Here is a 26311-nt window from a genome sequence, read left to right on the forward strand (position 1 = left end):
AGTGGGCAGCACCATGGGGGGCGCCAAAGCGATGGTTTCTAAATCATTTCTCATTTCCTCAATGTTATTACATAACATTTTAGTGGACTAACTACAGGCTAGATTAGGCGCCCTGTCTCATAAGAGTCCATCATAGAATGTTGACATAGAAGTCTATGGAAAAAGAGCAAAGCAAAACAGCTAGCTGTCGGGGCTAAAAATAGAAAAAGAAAGAGGGAAAAGGAGATGACATGTTAAGGGATGCGACAGCAGTTAAATAAGTGGATGGTGAGAGGCAACAGGTAGGATTAAAGTGTGACGTCTGTGCTTGGATAATTGCAAATATTCATGTTAACAGACTAGCTAGCGTTTGCTAACACTGGGAATGTAGCAGCCAAATGGGGGTTTACGGCTAGCTTACAATATGCAAAACCATCGTGCTCACATTAATTCTATAAGCTCTGCATTCTGCACCATATTTACCTTCATTAGTCTTGTACTGTAATAGTCTGATGGCGGACTCATGAACATTCGCCCATGCAAGAGAGAAGAGAGGCCTGTAGAGCCAGATGTTACACTTGTGGTCTTTGTGACCTCTTTGAACTGGGAATCCCAGAGCTTCACATACTTATCCAACAAGCTCATTTATTAATCTTGGATAACTTTGCTAAGTTAATAAATAAATAATGAAGTATATATTATCTGTATTATTTGTTTAGCTGCTTCCTCTTTATCTAGATTTAGGATCTGATCACATTTATGCAGAGAATTCTAAAGGGTTTAGGCCTACAGACTTTCTAGCAGCACTGTAATAGTTATAATAGCCATGTTTTTGATTGACAGCTCTCTCAATCTTATATGAGCTTTGTCTCACCTGTTAGGTCGGGAAAAATTACCTCACATTATTCCCAATATAGCTGCACCACTTTAAATCTGAGTTGAGCTCTTAACAGTCTGAGTATTTGAAAACACCTGTGTAGGTGTGCAAATGTCTGACATGTCAACAATTAAAACGAAGAACATACATACCTGACATAGCTAGCATAGTGGCATAGTTTTATATTATGAAGCCATGTCCTGCTGTTTATTAACTCATTTGGTTTTATCTCATTTACACAAAATGTGAGATAGATGGTATTTCAGTATGTCACTTGCTAAGGAGGTAGGAATTTAAATAATATAAACTTTAACTTGGCTAACTTGGATGAGAGTAGCTGGTAAAGAAGAATATGATTATGAATATGGAAAAAAAACACCCCTAGTCCTTTGCATAGCATAAGTCTACAGGAAATAGACTATGGTCTGTAAAAAATACAACCAAAATGTAACCAAAGCTTTGCATATCGGTGCTACTTCACAAGTGATGGGGAGTTGTATATCTTTTGTGGCTCTGGAAAGGAAACATCGCTCAAGTAATGATTCTTATATTAAAGGTGCACTATGAGTTCCTGCATGGTTTCAGCACGATTTAATTTTTGTCTCAAATCGTAGGCATCGCTCCTTGATCCACTAGCTGCCTGCCCCCTGAATACACTGTGAAAAAGCCCGGTCTCGGGAGACAACACAGGGGTCGTAAACGTCAAACAAACACTAGAGGCACAGGATAGGCACCAAAATACAACAAACACATTCCAGCCAATCACAGATGATGGTTGGGGGAGGGGGTGGGGGTTAGTGACAGTTAGTCATGACCGTTACGGAAACATGGGGGGGAGGGGCGAGCTTGCTCTGTTTTGTTTGGTATTTACTTGGAACGTCAACAGAAGTGACGTCATGCAGGAACGCATAGTGCACCTTTAAAGGTGACATATTATGCTTTCTGTATTTTCTGTCATATCTACAATGTTATAATGTTGGATTTTCATGTTGAACGTGTCCAAAACTTCCAATAATGAGGTAAACGTATTTTAGAGAAATCCCAGTGAGCTAAAACGTTCAGATTTCCAGCTGTTCTGAATGCTCCGGTTTCAGCAATTTTTTCTACTCTCGGTTAAGTCTTACGCAGCTCTAAGACACTGCGGTGTTAACACTGTTGCATGTAACTACATGCTACTGTCATCTTGGCTGCCAGTGTTGTTAAATTCTCCCCAATTCCGGGTCGCATTACTGCTGAACCATGTCCGATTGGGTAGTGTTTGGTTCAAAAGCCTTTATCTGCGATTTTTGACGGTAGAAAGTGCTGCTTCGTTCCACTACAATCTAGACCTAATGTTTTTCCTGTGTGACAGAGCAAAGTATCCAAACCTAATCTGCAAGATTTAACACTGCTCTTCGGTCTAATACAAATTAAAGCAAATTAATTCATTTTTAATTCATTTGTGTATGTGTAGTCTATATCAACGTTTAATTTCTGGGATTGTTCAGGTGCCGCCAGAAATTGTCCATCACCTTCCGCCTCTTTGTGTTGGCATTCTAAACTCTGGTCGATTTATGATGGCTATGGTTAACTGCTCCTCAGATCTGTGCAGGGTAAATCCAGACACCAACTGTCCAACCTGAGTTTTCTGTTGCACGACTAAAACAACTTTTGAACGTACACATTCCACAAAAAACAAGTTCTTTCCCGAGGCTATTTTGCAAAGGCACCGTTGCTCTGTCCGGTGCCTAGCGCCGCCCAAAACGATTGTGATTGGTTTAAAGTAATGCCAATAAACCAGAGCATGTTTTTCTCCCATCCTGGAATGCTGTGTGGACTAGCCAGACTCGCCGCAGCGCTGTGGAAGAAGTAGTGAATGTGTTACTGACTACATTCATAGATGTTACAAGCATCACGTTCTGTATTGTCATGTTAATACTAATAACCATTACAGTTCACGTCATTCAGTCCCAACCACACACTCTCTGTTACACATTACACATCAGAACATCTTCCTCATAATCTTGACAAACTAAACAGGCATCATTCAACAGCAGTCAGAGATGAAGATTAGTATTACAAAGTTGGCCAAAGCTGTGCTCCAGCAGAACCTGCTCATTATGGGACTGTTTACTTTAAACGGCAGGTACGGTACAGCTGAGTGAAGCCAAGTTCATTTTAGAAAAGGGGTAAGGTGAGTCCAAGCACTGGGAGCTTTGAAGACATCGTGGCACGGCTTGTTGCATCATGGCTGGGTTTGTGTTTTGTTTTTTTTGTTTCAAAGGAAAAAAGTGCCGTGTGCTGCTTCCATTTCCCTTTGCTATGTGAGGCAACGACTTTCTTTCTGGGGTTTGTTGTGCGGTAGGTGGAAAGACAATGTTGTCCATTGCAGCTATTGTAACGAAGCACCTACACAAGAGTCACAATGTCCTTGTTTCAAACATGTCTTGTGTCGGTTCAGTTCAATAAACACAAAAGTCACAAAAGACAAAGGTTCCCTCTCTTAATCCCAAATAACCGTCCCACCCTCATTCTGTAACATGACATGGGAATTGAGTTTCATCACCAAGGCACTAGCTAACGCTTCAGCATGTTTTGCTCATTAGGAGAACTTGAAAAGTGTGGCTGGAACCTGCAATATCTCCTTGAATTAGCACAAATGTGATTAAAAAAAAAAAAAAAAAAAGAGAAAGAAAACAAAATTGCTGCTCCATCATTATGAGGTGACAAAAAAACAGCCTCTGTCCCAACTCATCAGTAAATCACCACAATATATTAAAATGGTAGAAAAGGTGCTTGGCAACATCTTGTCGAGTTATTTTTACTGTCATAAAGGACAACAAGACTTCAGACACATTGCAGTTCCTTGATTCGTTCCCACTCACAACACCAACTGAACAGCCTCCATTTTGTGTCACGCCTGGTAAACTTTGTAGATCCACTGTGGATACTGCACATCTCATCATGTTCACATGTACAGGTTATGTTCCTCTACTGTGATTCTTGATTCTTATCCTCGCCTGGCTCTCTACAATCATTGTCATACGTGGCAACTCATTTCCTTTTGTCCACTCGGAGGTTGTTGCCCGTAATCCTCTTCACTTCTCTATCTTTCCTGTTCTGCCCTGGTCAGACATCATCGTCCATATAAGGTATGTCTGGGTCAGAAAAACGTCTCTGGCCCTTCGTGGCTTGAGTATCGAGGTGCTGGTGCTGAGGAGAGGGTGTTACCATGGGAATGGAGGAGGAGGAGGAGGAAGTGGAGGGAGGGCAGGAGGAAAAATGCAACAACAGGTCACACTCGGGGCTGTCAATGTACAGGGACTGGGTGCTGTCTTTGCGGCGGCCTGGGTGCTCCCTTCTCCTGAACAAGTACTTTAATGCTCCATTTCTAGGAGCAGTACAAGCCTGAGCTGGACTTGAGACTGCAGGGTGGGAGAGGACGCCGGGCGGAAGTTTAACTGTGCCTGGGATAATGGGGTTGCGGCGGTGCAGCGGATGCCTGGAGGAGGCGGTGGAGAATTCAGAGGCTGAAGAAACGCAGCTGGACAAAGAGGAGGTGGAGCTAGAAGGGGTGAGGTTTAGCAGAGAGACGCGTCCACCAGGGACTTGAGGTCGCTGGGCCAGGTCTGATGGTTTGGGCGGACAAACTGGCCTGTATCTCCTCAGCAGGGAGCCACCTCGTCCTGGAAGAGAGAAAGGAAAGAGGAAGAGTTGAGGAAGATAAACATGTTTCCCTTAAAGCTACTTGTAAATGCACACACCAATCCTGAGAGGGTGAAGACCAATGGAAGAGCATGCAACCATGTTATCTACCAAAAATGATGTTCAGTGAGGCACAATTAGAAAATTAAATCCTGATTGGATATGTTGTGCCGAAAGTTCAATTAATTAATTTGGATAAAGTTTGAGCATGCTTCTGTGCCACACATGCATTTACATGCATACATGGGTGTGCAGACATATGCACACAAACACACACACACACACAAACACACAAACACGGTTGCTGTTCCTCCAACCTGCTTGGTTATAGAGCAGACGTCACCGCTCCCATCACCATCACTGGTCCAGACCTATACCACAAAAAACAGGTCTGGTCTGGTCAGAAACCCACATGTGAGTGAGAGAAACAGGTAGAAGGAAGGAAAGACCAGGCTGTACCTTAATACTGACCTTCAGGCTCTGAACCGTGAACAGAAGAGCGCTGCTGCTCATCCAACAGACTCTCGGAGCTCAGTGAGACTTCAGAGTCAAAGTTCTCCTGGTCTGAACCAGGCTGCTCCATCTCTGGCAGTCGGCAGGCCAGATCATCTCTGCAGAGAAACAGATCAGACATCGGACATCAAAGAAATGGGAGACAGGAGAAGGACGCTACATCACGGTGAACAGAGAAAGCCTCCTTACTTCTCCTGTTTGATGGACTTGATGCGTTCCACCAGGTTCTTCTCAGCCTCTGTGTCTGAGTCCAGAGGCTCGTTCTCAGGGACCACGCTGAGATCACAACTGACCTTCTCATGCACCTGCAGAACACAGAACATCACACGCTGATACCTCAACCAACTCAACTTAACATTGTCCATTATGTAATTATTATATTTTGCTCTTATAATAATTGCACAATAAACATAAAGAAAATACACATGGCTTTGGCCCAAATCTGAAACGTTTTGTTAGTGAGGAAAAGAGAAGAGGCTGGATGGTGCATGTGGCGTTCATGCATCTGCACATCATTCCTGCAGCACTTCTGTGAAACAAGAACTAAAAATTCTGCGATACAAAAGAAGCTATTTAAACACATTAACACCCTTTCAAAACAGTACTGGTGTAAGGTGTTTACATACAGTATGCAAACAGTTCATTTGAGCTATGATGAAAGTTAAAAGACACTCCAGAATCCAGAAACGTCCAACCACTTAACAAATATAACATGACTTTCAGAGCTTTGTGGTCTTCTTTCAATACAAAATGGAATAAGATAGGGAGATACTGGAATAGCACTAAGGAAAAAAAAAAAACATGATAACCTTGCTTTGCAAGTCACAGTTGTCAGGCCATTGTCTTCCAATAAGACAACGCCAAAAGTATTATCACGACACCAACCCAGAACCATCTTGTCCTCTCATAAAGAGAACAAGAATAACAAACAACAACATGCAAACTGTTACCAGTTAGTAAGGAAGAGTAAAAGGACTACGGGAAGAAGGATAACAAAAAAATAAAAATAAAACAGCCAGAGCAGCACCCACATCTAACATGCCATGCACAGGCGCTTCTACATGGCACACTACTGCACACTACAACTACTAGATCAACTGCACTAGGAGAACTCGATGATACATACCACCACTCCCTTGTAAGGAGCTGAGAACCTGAGAGGTAAATGCCAGGAGTGCTAAAGAGAGACAAGGAACATTGGCCATGTTACCCATGTAATTCCTTTACATCCAGGCACGAGGCTGAGCAACAATCTAAAACGTTATGTTGTTGCCATGGTATTGAGACCACACTCAATCAAACAAAAAGGTAATCCAGAAGGAGGCAGGGTTTGTTTCTCACCGTGTTCTGTCTCTTGAGTTTGAGCTGGTTAACAGCCAGAGCCTCCGCGTACTCCAGCTGCTCGATCTCCTCCATCTTCTCATTGTAGCGTCTGATCTGCTCGTTGATGATCATCTCTACACAGCTACAGGGGGAGGAGGGAACCAGACGTCAGACAGTACGAGTATGTGCGCAGATTTACAGCGGTTTACTAGTTAACAATGCACTACAGAATGAAAGATTATTTCATATTGTGGAAAAGCAAAAAGCAGATTTTGTTGTTCTGGCTTCCATGACAGTCTTACGTGGTGGTCTTGGCAACATCCTTCATGCTGAGCAGCGGGTCAGCGCTGTCTGGGCAGCGCAGGATACACGGGGCAAAAACTATGGCCAACGAGTTAGGGGACATACGGTTGGAAGCCTCCTCTTTACACACCCTGCAAGATAATTCATCAGATATTATTAGCACAGTTGCACATACATATAATCCAAGTTATAACTTAACTGTGGTAAATTGAACATGTTTGTAATAAGTCAAGTGACAAAAGAGCCAATACAGAGAGTAAATACATTTTGAGTGGCCTTAATAAGTTTATGGCATGACCACATTTAAAGCTATACTGCGTAGTTCCCCCATAAGGAATTCTAAGTAATGACAACAACACTAGTTGCATTCATATGACGCAGGCCTTCGGTGATTGTGCACCACCCCCACCCCTCCTCCACGCAGTTGCTGGTAGCCAAGAAGGACACAGAGGATTAAAAAAAACACGGACTCTTCAGAAGAGGTAATTATCTTCACTCGAGCTTCAGCACGCGAACGTTGCCAGACGACACCATTTTCTAAACATAACTAAGCCATACTGAGAAATACAGAGTGTTTTTTTTGGAGCTGAACATCTTAATTAGCTTTTTATCAACTCATTTGGCAATGGCTCGAATGTTACGGATGTCCATTAATATAAAATAGTTGCGCAGTATAGCTATAAACAAGACCACAATGGGAGAATCCCTACCTGACAAGGTGAAAGACGAGTCTCTCCAATGTGTTGAAGTTTGCTGGAGGAAGCTCTTCCAGCACTTTGTATATAGCTTGAAGCTGCTCCTGCTTCTCTGGCAGTTCTAAAGGAGAACACACATCAGAAATCAAACCCCAAAATTAACCATGAACACTAATAGCTCATTATCTTTTTGAAAACACCGTATTTCAGTTTTAATTTAAGACTGATAAATGTTTTCCACCTTACATGTCAAATTTGTTTTTCACCTTAACTACCAGCCACTTACAAAGACACTGCCATAAACATCATCAACAGTCTAAAACCCAGCAGCAGATGAAGAAAATGCTGAAACGAAAAGCCCAGCACACAGATGGTCTATTGTAAAATGCTGCCCCCCTCAGGTGGGGAACGTCCTCCTCACCCACAGTATGCAGGAAGTCACTGTAATGTGTGAAGGTCAATAGTGGATCTGGTAGCTCCCTCAACCACTGTTTCACCAGGCCCGTCACTGTGTGGATGGGGTAGTCTTCGAGGCAGACCAGGTGGGGGTCTAAACACATCAACAATACAGCATCAATAGAAAAATCAATAAAGGAGCCATAACAAAGTTGTTTATCAGTTAGCTTTAAAGATGAAATAGAAGGACTCTGACCGGTCTCTAGACGCTGGTGCAGCTCTTTCATGCGGTTAGCAGAGCCAGACTTGCGGTAGATTCCCTCGGTGTAGAGGCCGTGCATCTCCACGTGCTCCAACATCATCTCCAGCACCATGGGCACTGGGTTCTTATCGCTGACCAGGTGATACACACGCACTCCAAAGTGCAGACCGGCAAATTCCTCGTCACTCTATGGATTCAGACAGACAGCAGCAGTTGTTGGTAAGACATCTACTTATCCAGTCCACTCACCACAATCTATCTACAACATCCATGGAAATCACACATTCACTACAATAAAGTTAACCATCTAATGTAGAAATATGATTCAAAGTTCAATATTAAGAAGTTTCCACTAAGGTATTAAAGTGCTCTTATTATGCCCATTTTCAGGTTCATAATTGTATTTAGAGGTTGTACCAGAATAGGTTTACATGGTTTAATTTTCCAAAAACACCATATTTTTGTTGTACTGCACATTGCTGCAGCTCCTCTTTTCACCCTGTGTGTTGAGCTCTCTGTTTTAGCTACAGAGTGAGGCATCGCACTTCTATTCCATCTTTGTTGGGAGTCGCACATGCACAGTACCTAGGTAAGGACTACTAGCCAGTCAGAAGCAGAGTATGAGGGCGTGCCCTGACAGTACCTAGGTAAGGACTACTAGCCAGTCAGAAGCAGAGTATGAGGGCGTGCCATGCTAACAGCTAGGTGAGCATTATAACATGTGTTACAAAGTGACACACGTTTGTCACGGAAGTAAAGGCTGGACTACAATAGAGCTGTTTGGAGCAGTTTGTCAACAGTGTTTTCTGTTGGAGATGGTAAGTGCCTTTGGGGTGGACTTTGGGCTTTTTCACTTTGTAAACCTATAACGTGCACAAAAAAGATATATAACACAATAAAGGAAAGGGAAAAAGCCAAAAAGCATAATATGATCACTTTAACAGGTGAGACTGTTCTTTGTCAGAATGTAGATGTATATAATATAGAGGGCCATGGTCCTTCACTACCTTTCAGTTAGCTTCTGTTCCGCTAGCTGTCTTTGCTGAAAGTTAATGTTTGTCCATATTCTAAGCTATACAGGTATCGGTTTCTGTTCTGGCTAGTAAAGATTAAACCCCCTTGTCATTTTAACAAAGATAACAAGCTGATTATTAAAATGAGGTGCTTAAATTTCACTAGCCTGTACTGTAATAGTCAGTCATTTATCTTAGAATACAAACAGCCATAAAGTCTGCCATATTTCACACTTTATAAGAAAATATGGCAGAGTCTAGTGATCTAGTCTTAAATTAGGGCATCAACTGTCTACGCTGTATAAATCCCAGCCTCACTCCAAAACCTTATATATCATAAGCACATCATTAATCCAGACCTGTGCTTTCTAAAAAATAAAAGCCTACCTTTTTGGTGCAGAAGGTGGAGCAGTCAGTGACTATTTTGCAGAGGCACTTCTTGTGGCACACCATTTTACAATCTGTAAGACAAGATACAAAATATACATTTTGAATTAGTGCAGGACAAAGTATATAAATCTTGCAGTATGTTATACTGCAATATTTATTGTTAATATCTGAACACACATAAACATAAGAAGAAAAGGAGTTTTGTTGAGGCGTTGACTCACAGCTGCACATGTAGGCCTTCTCCATGCCCCAGATGTAAGAACTACACTGGTCACACGACTGCATAATGTTGACCTGATAGTTGACGAAAACATGATCCAGCGGGCTCTCCATCTAACAAGACAGACAGTCACTCAATTACAAATCATAATCTATATTACATTCTGAATCATTATTGAATAAAATGAAAATAGAGGTGAATTTTAACTGCATACTTACACTTTTATCTTTTTTCCTCCTCTTCTTCCTAGCTTTAGCAGGCTGGAAAACACATAGAACAAGAGCATGAATACATTATTTTTTCATAGTTGGAGTAATTAGACTGAATGTCAGTGTATTCACCTTTGCAGGCTCAGCCTCCTCCTTCTTCATCTCTCCTCTGATGAAGCCATCCAGCACCGACTGGAAGAGGTTGACCACGAGTTGGACTTCTCCTTTCTGCTTGTCGCCTGCCAGGTGGAGGACTTTGTTCTGATAGCCCGTCATCAGACCTTTGTAGCCAATGGTGGGTCTCTGGCAAATTTCAGGGAACAGGAGTGAAAATAAGGAAGAGGAGAGGATGGTAAAGGCCCTGACACATCAACCTGATAATCGGCCACCGGACAGTCTGGCGAGGTCGTTGACTCGAGTCTGTTCGGTGCGTTCCGTGCTGTCGTCCGTCGGAGGGGCCGCCGGCCTTCATTTTGGCCGACCTGACTTGCTGAGTCGGAGGGCGGGCAGTCGGACTCAATCACCAATCTGATTGGTGGAGTGCTAACCCGGAAATGGTGAGTGGGATGAGTGACGAACGCCTCTCAAAATCTGACGAAAATCTTTTAAACAGACCTTTGTCGATCTGAAATGAAGACAGATTCAGCAACTGTATGGCCTATTGCTCGCTTAAAATGTTTTTAGAAACAAGTTTCAGTGAACTATTTTAGTAAAATACAAGATCGTATTTCGAACAAGCCGCCATTATCGTTCAGCTGGAGAAGCCAGACCCACGTGGCGCGTTCGTTACGTCTTGCGCACGCGCAGAACAAACGCTCAAGTCGGCGTCGCTTCGGTGTGTTCCAAGGCACTTTTTGGACCTCGGGGAGCTGACTGATCAGTCCGACTGCCTTTTCTGCCGACGGTCAGCCGTCGGGTTGGTGTGTCAGGGCCTTAAGAAGGAACTCTGGTCAGCAGGTGTTATGTGTGTTTGTTGTGTGCCTGTAGACAAACTCACTGGGAGAGAATACATGGCTTTGATCGTCTCTCTGAACTGCATGGTTGCTGTAACAAAGATGGCCTCTGTGGCTGACAGCGACTTCCCCCTGGAGCGGAAATCATTGACCTATAAAAGGGAATACAAACAAAACAATAGTTTTCTGGATGAATACGATAAAATTAGTTCCTACACTAAGTAAAAAATCCTGTAATTTTTCACTCACCTGGTTGCCCAGAAACTCATCGAGGTGCCGCAGCTCGTTGGCGTTAGTGATTTCCCGATCCAGCGAGGCGTTCCACTGCTCAGAGACCCGTGTGGCACGACTGATCTTTATGGTTGGGTTGCGGCTTAAACCTTTACCAGAACGGTCCACAGGGGGCTGGGACAGAGGACGAGATGGATGTCCGGACGTCGGGGCTGAAAGGGAGGGAGAATGTTTTCGTACTTATCATCACAAAGTAATATCTATTGCAGGGAGGAAAAGGTGAATAAATCCTACGTAGACTACTTCTACTCTTTTCTCAAACAGAATGTAAAGTATGCATAAGTACCATGGAGGAAACAAAACCAAGAGTAACTGTTTGTGCTGAGCATTATCCTGCACGGGTCAGTATTTTCTCAGAAAGCACACAGCAGGATTAGTTAAAGCCTGAGACTATTAGTGATAATACACCTGTGTTTTCTTTCCATTTCTCGCTACATAGGGTGTGATGAAAGTGGACTGAGCAGTCCAGCAGTTTGTGTTGGGTGATAAAATGTCAATATTTGATCTCAAAATAAAATTTTTATTGATGATGAAATATAATCAGTTGGATCATTTTTAGTATACTTAAGAATTACTCTCCTTTTTACCAGCTTTGGGAAAGTGGCACCCAAAAATCAACCAATCAACTTAAATAAAATGAATCTCCCTGCTCCAGTAAATCCTATAATTCTCCTGAACCTTGACAAGGACAAACTGAACAGTTTTGTATTTACCTTCCCCTCCCGTCGGCCTCTCATTGAGAATCTGAGCAAGTGTCATCTCTCCGTTGTCTGGTGTCTGGGCCTCCTTGTGCGGTCGTTTTTTCAAAATCTTGCTGAAGAAACCACCTGACCTGAAGGACACAGAAACACAGGAAGCTCTAAAGGATATTCACAAACCTTGTTGAGCAAAACTGTTGCATAACTCGCAAAATGACTCATAGCGGTGGACTGATATTTTCTGACGTGCTGCATACTGGGAAGAGATTTTTCAGTGTCGATTCACAATGTCATATCTCACAACTCGTTCATTTCACCATAGTTAGGTTTATTCAGTGTTTCTGAAATGTTTTGTGTTATTAATTATATGCCCGTTTGTAACTCCCTGGATTGTTTATTGGCAACAGGGAAAACATCATTTAAGTAAATAACAAAGATGTCCAGTTTTTAAAAATACCATCAAAACTGAAAAAGTCTGGTGTTTAAGTGCCACGTATTCAAGCTCTGCTCCAGCTGTGTTACCATAGCAACAATACAAATTAAAAACAAAGCAGTCTACCCGATGTCTCCATCTGATAAACCTCTGGCACCATGTCTGAGCCTCAAGCGTTCATTTCTGACATATGAATCCATTCAGAGTAAATTCAGTTCTCAGGAATTTCCGACTGTGTACTTGCAACACCACACAAGGAGCTGAGGATGGTTTGATTACACGAGTCAAAACGTTTTCCCAGGATCAATATGACTCAAGCAGACCTTGTAATGGTTTAAGATTGAACTGAGGATGATTTCCTGTGAATGTGTCTGTCTCAGCAGTGTATTACACGACAGATTGCATCATTACTGATACTATAGAAATGCACAGAAGTCGCCTACTGGACACATTGCCCTGTGCTTCACCCATCTCAATCATCTCCTTTTCAAACAAATGCATGGGCCAAAATGCTCTTAGCGCATTTAATAGCAACCCTGCTGCATCCCATCATCCGTCCACTCGTCTACAGGCCAGTCCAGTGCAGTTCAGTACCTGTCTGGTGTGGATGGGATGAAATGTGCTGAGTCTTGGTGACCAGAACCACCTTGGTGTTTCCTTCTGATGGAGCTTCCCTTTGAGCCATCGGTATGGCTTTCTGAGGGGGAAATCATCTGGAGAACACAAAAACAATTAAAACGTGATAAAGTATGTGCAGAATAACTGGACCATAAACTGTTTGCCAGTTGGGACAGATTTTTACAATGTAAAATGTCAAAAGTTTTATGTTTGAATTTTTCCATTATAACAGATGAGCAAAAAAAATACCTCTCTGGCTGAAAAAGCCCCAGCCCCTTCAGAGCCTGGAGACAAACTGTCAATTGATGAGGTGGCTGTTTCACTCCTGCGGAAGAACAGAGAGAAAATTTTTTATTTCTGGCACTGACAACTTAGGGGTTTCCTAACCATATAAAGATTATGTTGGAGACAAAACAGGTTCGAGGATATGACCAGAACAGAAGACGTACAGTGTTTGTTTTTTCCCCCTTTCCTCTCTGTTGTGAGGTGGAGGAGGGCTGGTGTTCTCAGGATCTCCATCACTCCTCCTCCCCCTCCACTTATCCTTATTCACCACAGGACGGCGTTGCAGGTTTGTTGCTCCGACAACATCGCCTAAACCGTTTCTGTCAGGCCCAAGGTCAGCGGTGTGCAGGGGTAACGAAGACGGACGAACAGGACCGGCAGTAGGAGGAGACGTTTTTGCCTCCTTCTTCCCTCCTTTGTCTTCCTTCATTTTCCAGGCCACAAAGGTGTACTGGTCCAGCTCTTTGCTGTCTGCCCGCTCTTTTAGCTTAGAGGGCTCCTGGCTTTTGCTCTTCGGCGGGGATGTTTGATCCTTGCTGCTGTCTGAGCTGGAGGAAGTGGAGGCAGCTCGTTCAGTCTCTCTCTGGTTGTGCTCCAGTCCTCTTCGTCTCCTCTGCTCTCTCTTCTCCTGGCTCCTGGATGACAGGCCCCTGCTAATAGCTGGAGCGTGTGCTCTCTTTAGTTCAGCATTGGAAGGTGAGGAGGTATTGCCCGGAACCTGTTTATCCAACCCCTCAGCTGGACATGTGGGTGTAAGTGCATTGGAGGTAACCCCATCAGAGGGCAGTCTTAAATCCTCATCTTCTTTCTCATCCAGCTGGGGTCCAGCCTCAGCCATAGTACCGTTGGTCTCCAATTCTTCATCCTCATCCTCCAGCTCTTGATCCTTGCCCTGTTCCTCCTCTGTGTGTGAGCTTGTGTTAACCTCTCCTCTCTCCTCCTCTGTCTCCTGGACAGGGACGATGTCAGCCAGCATCTCCTCTGTGACCAGTTCTATATCCGGATACTCTCTTGTTTGAGGCTCGCTTGCTAGTCTTTTCTCCGCTTCCTCTCTCTTTTTCTTTGCTTCCTGCGCTTTCCTGGCAGCTTCCTCTGCTCTCCTTATTGCTTCCTCCTCTTCTGCCTTTCTCCTTGCTGCCTCTTCTTCCATCTTCCTCCTTTCTTCCTCCTCCTCTGCTCTTCTCCTTGCCTCCTCCTCTTCTTCCCTCCTCCTCCTTTCCTCTTCTTCTGCCCTTTTCAAAGCTTCTTTTTCCTCCTCCTCCTTTCTCTGTTTCTCCTCACGCATAGAGTGGCACCTGTAATACACAAAACAGAAATATGACAGCCCGGATACATTTAAAAAAAATGTTTTTAGAGCATGTGAAGTCCATCTGTGGTCCAGCTGACTTGTTGTGAACTGGACTGTTAATAAGATGTTGTCTACAGTGACAACTCTCAGAGTGTCTCTATGTTGTTACCTTCTGCGTGCTGAGTGTCCTCTGACCAGGGCTTGTATTTTGGTAGCGCCCTGTCTTTGGCGGTGGTACGCTGATCTCTGTCTGTGCCCTCTCCACGCAGCCTGGATCAAAGCGGCTGCCTGCCGCCTTTGCTCCTCTTTGCAGTACCTGCGCCATGAACGCTAAGCAGGAGGACAGGATCAGTATTATACTTTAATTCTCTCCTTACTATTGAAATGGAAAAATACACCAACATGACAGTCCAAAAAATAAATGTTGCGCATGTGTTTACCTGTATCAAGATGGCTGCCTGTCTCATGTCCAGAAACTCTTTTCTCTGCAGGCGACCTCTGCACCAGCGCTGAAGGAAGATGATCTTCCGCATTACATCCTTGTGCAGCGTGTCCAGCAGCAGCTGTCGCTCCAGCTCCTTTAAGAACACCTGAACAGAGTGAAAACACCAGCATTTACATGCACAGAAGGGAACAGGAGCAAACGCAGACAAGGAGGTTCATAAGGTGTAGACAAAACAAAACTCAGGAGCAATGACGAGAGTTTAGTGGTGTACCTTAGTTTTGCCTATCTGGTACGTGGTGGGATCCAGGCCCATCTTCTTCTCAAGCAGCGCTGAGATGTCCTCTTTAGAGGCAGCAGCGTTCTTTGGCAGCAAAACCCTGAACTGCTCTATGAACTCCTGCAGGGACACAATAACAAATAAGAAAATTAATGGACTGTTCAAGAGAGGACTAATGTGGATGAGATGGTCAACCACATAAGGCAAATGGTCAAAACCAATGCCCATTATTAAAAAGAATGTTTAGATATTTATGAAAGATATTTATGTCCAGGCAGGCAGCAGCTACAAGTCACTAAGGACAACACCTTGATTTATAATTGACACCGCCTTCATGTGTGTTTGTAGTATCGTTGCAGGCCATTGCATCAGTTTCTATTCAACATCAACACTTTTTAGTTTCAGTGCCTATATTGGTGTGTGATTATCACATGGCTTTTCCTAAAAGAGGAGTACCTTTACAGTACCTGGAATGTGTACTTGGCTCCGTAGCCTGATCTCCTGATGCGAACAGTTTCCAGCATTCCTGTGTATCGCAGCTGCTGAACCACCAAGGCCTCATCCAGATACATCTCCTTCTGCTCATGTGCAAGGACACAAAAAGCACATTCAGTTATACCCTTACTATTTAGATTAAATTAAACTATTGTCAGTATCAGCAAAATTGAAGATTGTGTTCAATCTGATAGGGGCTGCAAAATTTTATTTTTCATACTAAAGATTTTTAATGATTTTAAAATCATATCTTTTTTATTCCTGTTTTAATAAAAAACAAATGTCAGTACGCAACGAGGATGTGGAATGTGATTACACTGCAGCAGTTTACACTCAAGATTTCCTCTTATGTCTTTACACTAGAAGAAAAGTATTCATTAAGGAGACCAAGGATTTGAACAGAAGATATTAAAGAACAAATTACAAATTGCTAACAATAACAGAGTCTTACCTTCTCAGCATTGGAGCGGATACAACGAATGAAGAAAGGCTCTGCTCTGTTCAGAGTCTCCAAGAGTTTGGTCAAAGAGGTCTAAGGAAAACAAGGAAAGGGGTTTGTTGAAAGTTCAGGACTGTTGCTGGAGGGGTGTTTGGCTTGTTTCTGTGTGTAAAATGCATACTGTTGTAGGTGATGTTACCTGGAACTGGGCACTGATGCTGGGGGGCTTCTTCTTCTTGTGCAGGTGGAGCAGGGACTTGGTGGTGCGATCATGCAGTGTCAGGCTCACAATGAACTTCAGAGAACGAGAATCCAGCAATCTCTGCACAGCAGTAATACAGTAGTTTAATTTCCTTCTTAAACTTAATTATTAAAATTCTAATAAAATAATGGCAAACTAACAAAATCACATCAACTCGACTTAAATACCATATTCTCCTTATCCACCCCTAAACTTGGGGTCTCTACTCAGGTTTACCTTGGGAATGACCTGCCGATGTTTGGTGTGCTTGTTTTTCCTGTAAAAAAGGGAGAAAGAAGATGCAGGGTGAGTCAGACGGACTGAAGCGTTTAAGGATGGAACAAGTAGTAGATGAGTGTGTGAAGCCGGGTTAGTACGGACGGCTGACTTCTTCATGCGCTGTCAGTCAGTGATGAAATCCAGGGTGGCACCTGATAGACGGAATGAATGACGGGCAGAAACAAGGAATGAATGAGTGAGAGGGTGAGGATGACAAAGAGGAGGAGGGAGTTTGCTGCGAGAGATGGGATGTAACTCTAAACAATCAGCTCAGCAGAGACACACCACACACAGACGGACATGCTATCATCACTACATAAAAAGGGCCCTACATTCATGTTCAGGTTCTCTCTCTTCATGTGTCAGACTGCAGAACTTTAAACTCTTAACATGCTGCAAGGCCGCTCGGACATACTATCACAAGATGCTCCAAAAGACCTCACATGCCAGCACAGCCTTGTGATGATGCTCATGCAGCAGTTAACGAAAGGTATTAAAGCCATTTCAGCTTTAGCCTTCAAGAAAACTAGATAGTGTCTACAAACAGAGCTAAAAATGTAATGTCTGCTGATGAAGCAGGAGTGTGTTTGATGATTTTATTACATTAGATCATATTAATGATCCAATAAGAAAAGGTTATACATGTGACAGATACAACTATGTATCGCTGGTTGTGCTAAACTGGTCAATGAGCTGAGAAAAAAAAGCTTTAATAGGAGCCAACTAGACTGGACTGCTCTGGAGAAGAGCTGACACCAGGTCTGTCTGCAGACTCACTGGAGGAGGTGTCGAGGGAAGCGGAGGCGACCCCAGGACTGCAGCAGCTTGCGAGGGTCCTCACCATCCAACGGCAAGTTCTTAATGGAGCTGATGATCTCTGCATGCATGTCTCTGATCACATTACATCACGCACACATCCAGTGTGGAGAGGGAAAGGGAGGGGAAGTAATGGGAGCAGGAGAAGGGAGGGTAAAAAGATTGGGAAAAAAAAAACGACAAAAGGAGGAAGGAAAGGAGAAAAAAAAGAAGAAAAAACGTAATGTGGGGCGTGATCGAACACCACTGTAAGTACACCTTAGAAGAAAACACACCACCGCAGTTAGTAAAGACAAGAACATACACCACAGAATAGCTGGGGGTATGATATCAAGAGGAACTTCATGCTCTGCTCATCCATGAAGAATAACCTACAAAATGTATTTTCCCACTATTCATGTACATGAAAACCACAAGACACGCTAGACCACCCAACCATGCTGCCATATCCCTTTTTAGAACACACACACACACACACACACACACACACACACACACACACACACACACACACAGAGTGATGGGGCACATATGGGTTGTATATACACCCATATCCCTGCCACTGTGGTAGTTAACATGCAGAGCTGAGCTGACGTTCAGTGTGCTTGGCCGTCTGTTTCCATGCTGGGGTTGTTACTGGCTGTGTGACTGTAAGTTGTTACTGGTGAGGCTTTTGGATTTGTGGTCCTTTAGTTGGGGCTGGTGTTACAGTGAACACTGGGCCTGGTGAGGTTAATATGGAATCTTTTCTGTGTCCCAGAGCTTGTCCATGCAATACTTTTCTATACTTACCCAGGACTGACCATGAAAACAGAGGACAGGCAGTGAAGGAATGGGCAACATATACAGCAAATGAGTCACAGTGACTCTGACCTCTACACCTCAGTGTTTGCAGATCTGGAAGGGGCTGGATGATTTAATAATGGCAACAATGTGCTGGGAGGTTCAGGTACTGCTCTGTAACAACAAAACCCCGTATACCCAGTAATTTTAGATCTGAAAGCAGGGAGGTACAAGGTCAAGATTCAGAGGGCCCAATAATAATAATAAAAAAAAATACTATTCATGGTTTTATTCCATTCTGAGAAAGCTCCCCCCAATTATTGGTGTCTATTTGACTCAGGACCTGTGTACATGTAGGAATACTTGTGTGCTTCCAAAGCTCCACAGTTGATGTACGTAATCCGGATGGCTAATCAGAGTAGGCCAGTACAAACACCTTCCTGTGCTCTATAGCAAAAATAATAAACGTGAGGAAGGAGGGAGATTATCGCAGCTACAGTAAAAGATGGGGAGTACAGTAAGGGAAGAGAGGGAATGCAAGGTAAAGGGCAACTTTGTTGTACTGTCTTATATTGGTGTACTGAACTTCCTTCTCTGCTTTCATATTTAAAAACAGGCGTTTGAAACATTTCACAAGCTGGACCTTCTGTGATAAAACCCATTTGATACTTCAGTTTGGATTCAATTATATTAAATAGCTTAAAAAAAAGATTCAGATGTTTTATTTTTAGATGGGAGCAAACTCAGAAAATGGAGCAAACTGGTATATATTACCCCAAACCAAACACATTTCCTTCCTGCTTGGCCTCATTTCTTCATTCCTTTCTTCTGTCCACCAAATTCACTTACTTCTTACTCTCATAGCTAGCAAAGATGTCTTCAAAGGCCTCTAGAGGGCGCTCCTCTGAGTGATCAAAGTAGAAATCGAGCATAGAAGCTCGTCTGTGGAGGGGAAAGGAGAGAACCGCACACAGTGACATCACCAAGAGGTGGAGAGGATATGGGTGACTGACAAGAGGTGAAGGAGGATTCATCTGTCAAGGTGACGTCAAAAGCTGTGATTTTGTCAGTTACAGTAAGTCACAGACATTGTCCTTCCTCATCTCATCCAGTACCACAGGATAAATGTGGACGTCCACAGTTCACCAACCATTAGAAACATTTCCTTCACCTTCAACAAGGAGCATCAAACAGGAAATATTGTTGCTATGCAGTTTTTAAGTGGAGGAGAGGATGCAGCTTCATGAAGGCCATATGTTATATTGATCCTATTTAAAATAACCAGTCTGTGTGAGTAATGAAAGCAAAGTAACAGAGTTATTAATCACAAAGTAAACCAGAGGTATTATAGCAGACATATTCCTCCAGAGGAAACATACCTGACTGTTAGAACACCTGTCCAAACCCAACAAAAAAAGTTTTATATTCAATCATGTTCATTACTTACTTGTACATTCGGTCTATTGGGGCATTGGATCGCTGAAGCTCTCCTAAAGGAGTTCTGGAGATTGGACGGACAACACCTAAAACAAAAAAGACAATTAATACATATTATTAATGAGTAAAACAATGTATTTATCATTAATAGTCTTTCAAGTAGATTAAAATATGATCAGAGTCACATGACTGCAGCATTTTTTTTAAACCTTATTTATTCTTGTTAATTCACATATAAAGGCTCCTACATCAATGGGCTATGCCTGATGGCACCAAAATAGTAAAAATAATTTTGAAAATATCAAAATCTCCAGAAGTCTCACATTTCTCCATATTCCTCTATGTGTTGACCTGAGAGGCTAATTACAGAGCAGAGAAACTGCAGCACTCTGAAGTTGTGGTGTAAGCTGCACAAGTGAAGTGAAGGCAGCTAGTGTGTGACACTGGTAAATGTAGTGTAATCTATCTACCTATAATGAAACAACTGTACTTTTGTGTTCCATCAATACTACCTTTAATACTGACTGCTAAAGAATATTAGTCTTTGTTTAGCATTAGCATAATTCCGATAGTCAGCAAGCTATCAACTACAAAAAAAGCATGCTGAGAAAGAATTATTTCACCCGGATGGGCTGGCCCTGTTACATCGATAATGTACCTGAAGTTTTGGTGGCCCAGGAGCGGCCCGCTTCGTTAAAAGCAGCAATGCCTCTGATGGTGGCGCGCAGGATGCCCCATCGAAACATGGCCACCGGGTCCATGCCGATGAGCTGCCGCACATATGCACGGTCGCTACTCCGCAACAACGCCACAATGTCTGGACGCATGTGGTCTGTGTTCTTCTCCCGGAAATCCTGGTGAGGTCAAATATACCAAGAAGATTAAAAACTCCACCATCAACACACAGACAAATGGTCTCAGTCATATTCAAGTGTAACTAAGTATTATTTAAACCTTTCTGCTTTTGTTACCTGAAATCTTCTCTGTCTGTCCTCCTTACCGTGATTTGATATTTGACTTTCCCAGCAAAGTGTCGAATGACGAATGCAGGCTCCATGACTGGTGTGGGGACAAAGTATTTGTTCCCCTGGTGCTGCTGCTTGAATTTGGCTAGTAATGTCTCATCTGTGGCATGGGGAAAGCTGAGAGAAGGAGAGGGACACGGAGGATGAATAGAAACAGTGACAGATTAATAGACAGCTTCAACTGAATCAAAACAAACCTCATTCCTAATCACAACCATGAGACGTGAATGAAACAGTGTGAATCATCTGTAGCTGTTCTTACTTGCTCTCCTCATCCAGCAGGTAGAGCAGGCCAGTGGGCTTCTTGCTGATGAGATGGATACAGCCCACATTGTCTGTGTAGTCGATGTTGTGCCAGGTGATTCCCTCTGCTTGGTACTCCTCCTGGTTGAGGCAGGACACAACATTTTGATGAACAAGCTCATTGGTGAAATCAAGTCATGTTAGGAAGTTTGCCAATTTTACTGTTGATTTTCTTACCTGAAATATTTAACCTTTTGGTCCCAAATGTTACAAAAAATTACAAATACTAATAACAGATGTAATTATTATAGTGTGTATGCTAAAATATGCAGCAGTTACTGTTTTCCCAGTCAAGTTTGACTAAATGACTAATTTTTTTTTTTTTTTAAGATTATTTTTTGGGGGCTTTTCCCTTTATTAAGTAGTGACAGTGGATAGACATGAAAGGGGGAGAGAGATGGGGGATGACACGCAGCAAAGAGCAGCAGGTCAGATTCGAACCCTCGCCGCTGCAGGACTCTGTTACTGGGTGAGCTAGAGGCCGCCCCAATAACTAAATATTTTAACAACAAATTTAACTTTGTATTCTGTTATCACTGGGGTCTGAAGGATAAGATAAACTAGCGTGAACGGCACGTAACTTTTTCTCCCTTCAAAGAGCAAATGTTTGGATGAGTCACATTTTAAGTAGTCATTATTATAAACACAGAGCAGAAGAAGAGAGTCCCAAGTTTGAATCACAGGGGAGCAAATCCACTGATGGTGCGTCATGTAAAAGGATTTGGAGGGAGGCATAACAAAACGAGACCACTCACCTGCTCCAGATTGAAGATGTGATGGTTGAAATAATACTGCAGCTGCTCGTTTGCATAGTTGATGCAGAACTGCTCAAAGCTGTTGGTCTCAAAGTCCTCAAAGCCAAAAATGTCCAGGACACCGATGGACAAACACTAGAAAATAGAACGAACCAAACACTAGTGAGGAGCAGGAAGGGGAATGCATACCAACCATCATCTCAAAAATAACAATATTTATAGCATTTAATGATGTACAGTGTTTTTTCGTCAGTGTTGTCATCAAAATGAAGTTCCTTCAGGTATGTCAGCAGAGGAAAACTCTAATTTTCACTATATGTGTGTGTGTGTGTGTGTGTGTGTTTGTGTCTTACTGGGACAGATTCCTCCATATCTTTCTTGTTGAGCAGTGCGTGATTGATGCGCAGGACAATCCAGTCAAACAAGGCGCTGTACAGAGATTTGGCCATGGAGTCTCTGGCTGTGATAGCCTGATGAGAGCAAGAGGGGATGAAGCATATTGTAAGGCAAACTTCAATAAGCTTAACAGAACAGAAGCAAAAGTGTTGTTTCATAATGTGCTTTGGAATCATACTATAATATTACAACAAAAGTCTGACAGAGGCCAAACAGAGAAAAGGAGAACATGAAAAGTTGAACATTATACACTGACAGGAAGAAGAGATCTACTGTAGGTGTGGTATCAATAAAGAAGCAGAAAGGCATAAGGAAGAAGCAGACACACAAGGCCACCAATTAGTGTGCAGTTGGACACTATTATAGTAATGACAGGTTGCAGAGATGTCTTTGTGGGTGGTGCCTACCTCAGAGTGGCTGTAAGGGAGGATCAGCTTGTCGTTGACGGTCACCGTTTTCCTCTTCGTCAGCGCCTCAACCAGAAGCTCCTCTTTAACCTGAGAGGGAATCCACACAGGTTAATGCTGCTGACAGTCACAGACAACTGGCCAGACACAGTGAAGTATGGAGTTGCACAGAAACAAATACGTTACCTTTAGCAGGTCAGAGAGCGTAGCCAAGACCTCTGGTGGTCCCACGTCCAACCCCTCGTCTCGGCCTGTCGACTTCCTCATGTAGGTCACGTTTCCCAGATACAAGATAGCCGAAAGCACAGAAAAGATCCTGCAACACAGTCACAAAAATTACGTCAGTTGGAAGCAACAGTGATCATGCAGATATATGACAAATGCAGGAACAATGCTACACATGCTGTTCTTATCATCTGTTCAATAGAAGCACTGGATGGGGCTACACACGGTTTCTAATAAACTGCTACATTAGCTAATGAGATGCAGCTATTGTTGTGCTGTTGGTGCTCTAAACAGTCTCTTTGCTGTAATTCTACTTTTCTTTGGTAATGTGACTCAATGCTCAGACCAAAATAATCTCGGTTTCCAGGACTGAGTGGAAAAATGCTTCAGGATGGATTTTCAACAGTATCCCTTCAAAATGTCTGGAAGAACGTTATGCTTCTTTCCTGCATTACACTCAATATATCAAACATGTTGATATATTCATGATTCACTTACTGCTTCTTGGTGGCGGGAAGGAAGCCAACCATCTCCATTGCCTGCTGCAGCCTTTCAAAATCATGACGCAGGTCTTCCTCATCTTCTATCTTAAAGTTTTGCTACAAAGAAAAGACATACAGTTAGTAGGGGTGTATAAAGATGAGAAGAAGAAAGCAAAAACACAAAATGTACAAACAAAAAGGTGAAACAAAGAAGTCAATAAAAAGGAGCAAGAGAACAAAGACTGCGCCATTAACATGCAGTGCACATGTACAAAGTGAGCTGGGAGTGTATACAGCGGCTTATTTAAAAGCTTGAAAGTCATTCATTAATACAGGGTCCACTCACAGTGAATTACAGTGTTATCTTAAAGGTGCTGTAGGTAGGATTGCAAAGATCCAGGACTTAGCCAAAAAATTTGAACATCGATAACTTCTCAGTCCCTCCACTCTTTCCGCTAAAGCCTAAAACTGTCTCCTAAGCCCCTCCCCCCACAAGGGAGAATGAATGTGTGTGCATGAGCAGTGATTGACACGTAGTTAGACACCCCCCTGGCCCTGATTGGTGCATCTGAACAGGGAGCTGTGGATTTTTGCAAATCGCACTACAGGCTGTAGGTGTTGCCAGAGGAACCAGATTTTGTTTTTTTATTACCTGCTTCATGTAGTTCTACTCGAACATAGGGTCAGTTTCAGCAAATATGAAAGTTAGTTTTATAAGTCTTACCTACTGCACCTTTAAATGTCAAAAAACGGGTTAGGGCTGGGCGATATAGAGAAAATCAAGTATCACGATATTCTTGACCAAATACCTCGATATCGATATTGCGATGATATTGTAGGGTTGACTATTGGTGCTTTAACAAAATGTTATTTACACAATGAGATGACCAGAAATGACTTAATGACTTAGTGGGTAAAGGTAAATAATAGAACAGCTAGAACAGTCTGGTAAGTTCAGAAAATTACATCACTTTACTGTAATGTAGCCTGTAAAAAACATATTACAATATCCAAAATCTAAGACGTTATCAAGTCTCATATCGCGATATCGATATAACTTCGATATATAGCCCAGCCCTACAACGGGTTATAGTTTATTAACACAATTGGAGGGTTATTCACTGGGGTTGAGTGACTGAAAAGGGTAGAATGGCAGTGAAAGAAGTGACAAAAATGTTTGCCGTTTATATCAATTGGATAGACAAACTGCTGGATGTGATGGGAAAGGGGCAGTACTGTACCTGCTTGAGGTAGAAGTAGTCTTCAGGCGGCAGCAGCTTGAACTCCTTCCTCTCCTCCTCTGAAGCTCCCAACAACAGGTAGTAAAACACGTGGTAGTTCCTTGAGAAACAACACACATCATTCTTGAAGTCTGTACTACACACAAACTGCACTCACACCAAGTTATTACTACAAGAAAATGATCTTTAAACTGCTATTCAAAAAGGATGCAATTATTTATAGATGCATCCATCATTTGTTTGTTGTATTATGTGGTGAGCAGTTATCGGTGGATATGAGCTCGATGTTTACAGGCACAAATAAGGGGGTGATAAAGTTCTGGTGATAAACCAAGAGTCAACACATTGTAAAAAGCTAACAGAAACAAGACAATGTCTGGAGCTCAATGATATCAGTTTTCCACTTATGCTATCAGTGGGCAGGTAGGTAGATAGTCTACAAAGCTTTGTTGTAAAAGCACACAGGAGTAATGAGTTTCCACACTTATCACAAAGAAATAATTACATCATACAGTGGAGTCACTCCCTGACTAGACAGGCAAGATGCACTGTGGACAGCAGCTGTAGGCTAGGTGATTAACAGTACAACGTCCAGGCGGTTAGCAGCCTGAAGGTTATGAGGCGGGCTTGTCAATAGGTGACTACATTTTCCAAAACTAGCTGGGAAAATCTGGACAGGAAACGTGAATGTGTAACACTCTTCCCAATTACAACAGCTAGAGTGTGTCAACTACTTCAGCTGAGCTGCTCGTGGCTATAGCTTTGCTGTGTCTACAGTCAATATGGACACATTCTTATTAAAGTCAAGTTTTTTTATTGGCTTCATTAATGTAATAGTTTAAACTGAGGGTAATAAAAATATGTCTCTTTGTTGGACTCATTCATCAGTAATATATATTACTGCAAATGAAATGACAGTGGAGGATTTGCTCACTCCCCCAACACTCTGACTGTATTTCTCACTTACAAATGCCCAAATATTTATTTGGATATTAGTCACACAAGTAGCAACAGACCTGTGGTCTAGTCGGTAGTGAATGTTCCAGTGAGTAACAATGGCTTGTATGACTTGAAGGAAAAGTGAGCAACGACATGGTGAGTGAGGACAGGAATGTGATATTTTTTCCTTATGCTTGTATCTTTGTTTGTATAGCAACTGTTCATTCTCAACTGACACAAACCGAAATCACTGAAGGTCACAACACCAAACTATCTACATGATCTATCACTGATACATTCAAAGTCCTACAAAGTGTCCACACTGTCCACTTTGATATCAGTGGGTAACGTTATTCAGTTCACTATGGACACACAGCTAATGCTAGTATTAACATGTGTTCATAATAAAGCATTTAGGTGGCTAATACCCCAATCTAGACTCTAGAGTGTCTGCATATGTGAGTACATGTATGTGTAAGTGTTTAGGCAGATAAACCATTAAAGTCAAAGACCAAAGACTGAAGCTGAACTTCATATCCAACCATCAGAGGCTTCCCATGTTTGTACAGAGGACCCCATGAGGGTCAGTGGGGGTTAAGGGTTAAGACCCTGTCCCTCCTCACCTCTCGTTCTTCTCTCTGGAAACCAGACGAGACTTCTCCAGGAGATACTTCTCTACCACAGCCCTGTAAGACAGAGAGGAGAGGGAGGGGGAGTGGAAGAGGACAAGAAAAAAGGGTAAGAAGAAAAACAATGAAGATGAATAACTTAACACTAAAGGTCAGTCAGCTCTGTCCGTGTGTGTGTGTGTGTGTGTGTGTGTGTGTGTGTGTGTGTGTGTGTGTGTGTGTGTTTTCAGGTCATATGTGAAAGTGGGCTGGCAATAAAAAATGAGG

At 42.7% G+C, this 26311-nt stretch overlaps 1 protein-coding gene across 9 annotated transcripts in view; it reads right to left on the bottom strand.

Annotated features, from left to right (window-relative positions):
• Window positions 1–2736: 2736 nt before the first annotated feature.
• The window catches only part of LOC116055277 (unconventional myosin-IXb), a 64878-nt gene continuing 41303 nt past the window's right edge, over window positions 2737–26311 (bottom strand). Inside the window, exons 6-45 of one of the 9 annotated variants that reach the window (XM_031307134.2) lie at window positions 26039–26101; window positions 24477–24576; window positions 23252–23352; window positions 22715–22844; window positions 22529–22618; window positions 22079–22195; window positions 21726–21860; window positions 20930–21051; window positions 20643–20784; window positions 20301–20496; window positions 19653–19728; window positions 19055–19147; window positions 17384–17497; window positions 16565–16604; window positions 16286–16408; window positions 16099–16179; window positions 15620–15730; window positions 15147–15272; window positions 14871–15020; window positions 14600–14760; window positions 13307–14437; window positions 13107–13182; window positions 12834–12952; window positions 11822–11940; window positions 11067–11260; window positions 10862–10969; window positions 9997–10167; window positions 9874–9915; window positions 9657–9768; window positions 9433–9506; window positions 8027–8219; window positions 7796–7924; window positions 7390–7495; window positions 6679–6810; window positions 6395–6518; window positions 6180–6230; window positions 5243–5358; window positions 5012–5151; window positions 4858–4911; window positions 4269–4521 (exon numbers count right to left, since the gene is read on the bottom strand). In XM_031307134.2, coding sequence (XP_031162994.1) covers window positions 4898–4911; window positions 5012–5151; window positions 5243–5358; window positions 6180–6230; window positions 6395–6518; window positions 6679–6810; window positions 7390–7495; window positions 7796–7924; window positions 8027–8219; window positions 9433–9506; window positions 9657–9768; window positions 9874–9915; window positions 9997–10167; window positions 10862–10969; window positions 11067–11260; window positions 11822–11940; window positions 12834–12952; window positions 13107–13182; window positions 13307–14437; window positions 14600–14760; window positions 14871–15020; window positions 15147–15272; window positions 15620–15730; window positions 16099–16179; window positions 16286–16408; window positions 16565–16604; window positions 17384–17497; window positions 19055–19147; window positions 19653–19728; window positions 20301–20496; window positions 20643–20784; window positions 20930–21051; window positions 21726–21860; window positions 22079–22195; window positions 22529–22618; window positions 22715–22844; window positions 23252–23352; window positions 24477–24576; window positions 26039–26101 — 5422 coding nt within the window. In that variant the 3' untranslated portion in view covers window positions 4269–4521; window positions 4858–4897. Of the gene's footprint in view, window positions 4522–4857; window positions 4912–4999; window positions 5152–5242; window positions 5359–6179; window positions 6231–6394; window positions 6519–6678; window positions 6811–7389; window positions 7496–7795; window positions 7925–8026; window positions 8220–9432; window positions 9507–9656; window positions 9769–9873; window positions 9916–9996; window positions 10168–10861; window positions 10970–11066; window positions 11261–11821; window positions 11941–12833; window positions 12953–13106; window positions 13183–13306; window positions 14438–14599; window positions 14761–14870; window positions 15021–15146; window positions 15273–15619; window positions 15731–16098; window positions 16180–16285; window positions 16409–16564; window positions 16605–17383; window positions 17498–19054; window positions 19148–19652; window positions 19729–20300; window positions 20497–20642; window positions 20785–20929; window positions 21052–21725; window positions 21861–22078; window positions 22196–22528; window positions 22619–22714; window positions 22845–23251; window positions 23353–24476; window positions 24577–26038; window positions 26102–26311 lie in introns of all 9 variants that reach the window. The other 8 variants (XR_004106252.2, XM_031307129.2, XM_031307135.2 and 5 more) reach the window with 8 other exon arrangements.

This window comes from Sander lucioperca, chromosome 11 (genome assembly GCF_008315115.2).
Source record: "Sander lucioperca isolate FBNREF2018 chromosome 11, SLUC_FBN_1.2, whole genome shotgun sequence".
NCBI lineage: Eukaryota > Metazoa > Chordata > Actinopteri > Perciformes > Percidae > Sander > Sander lucioperca.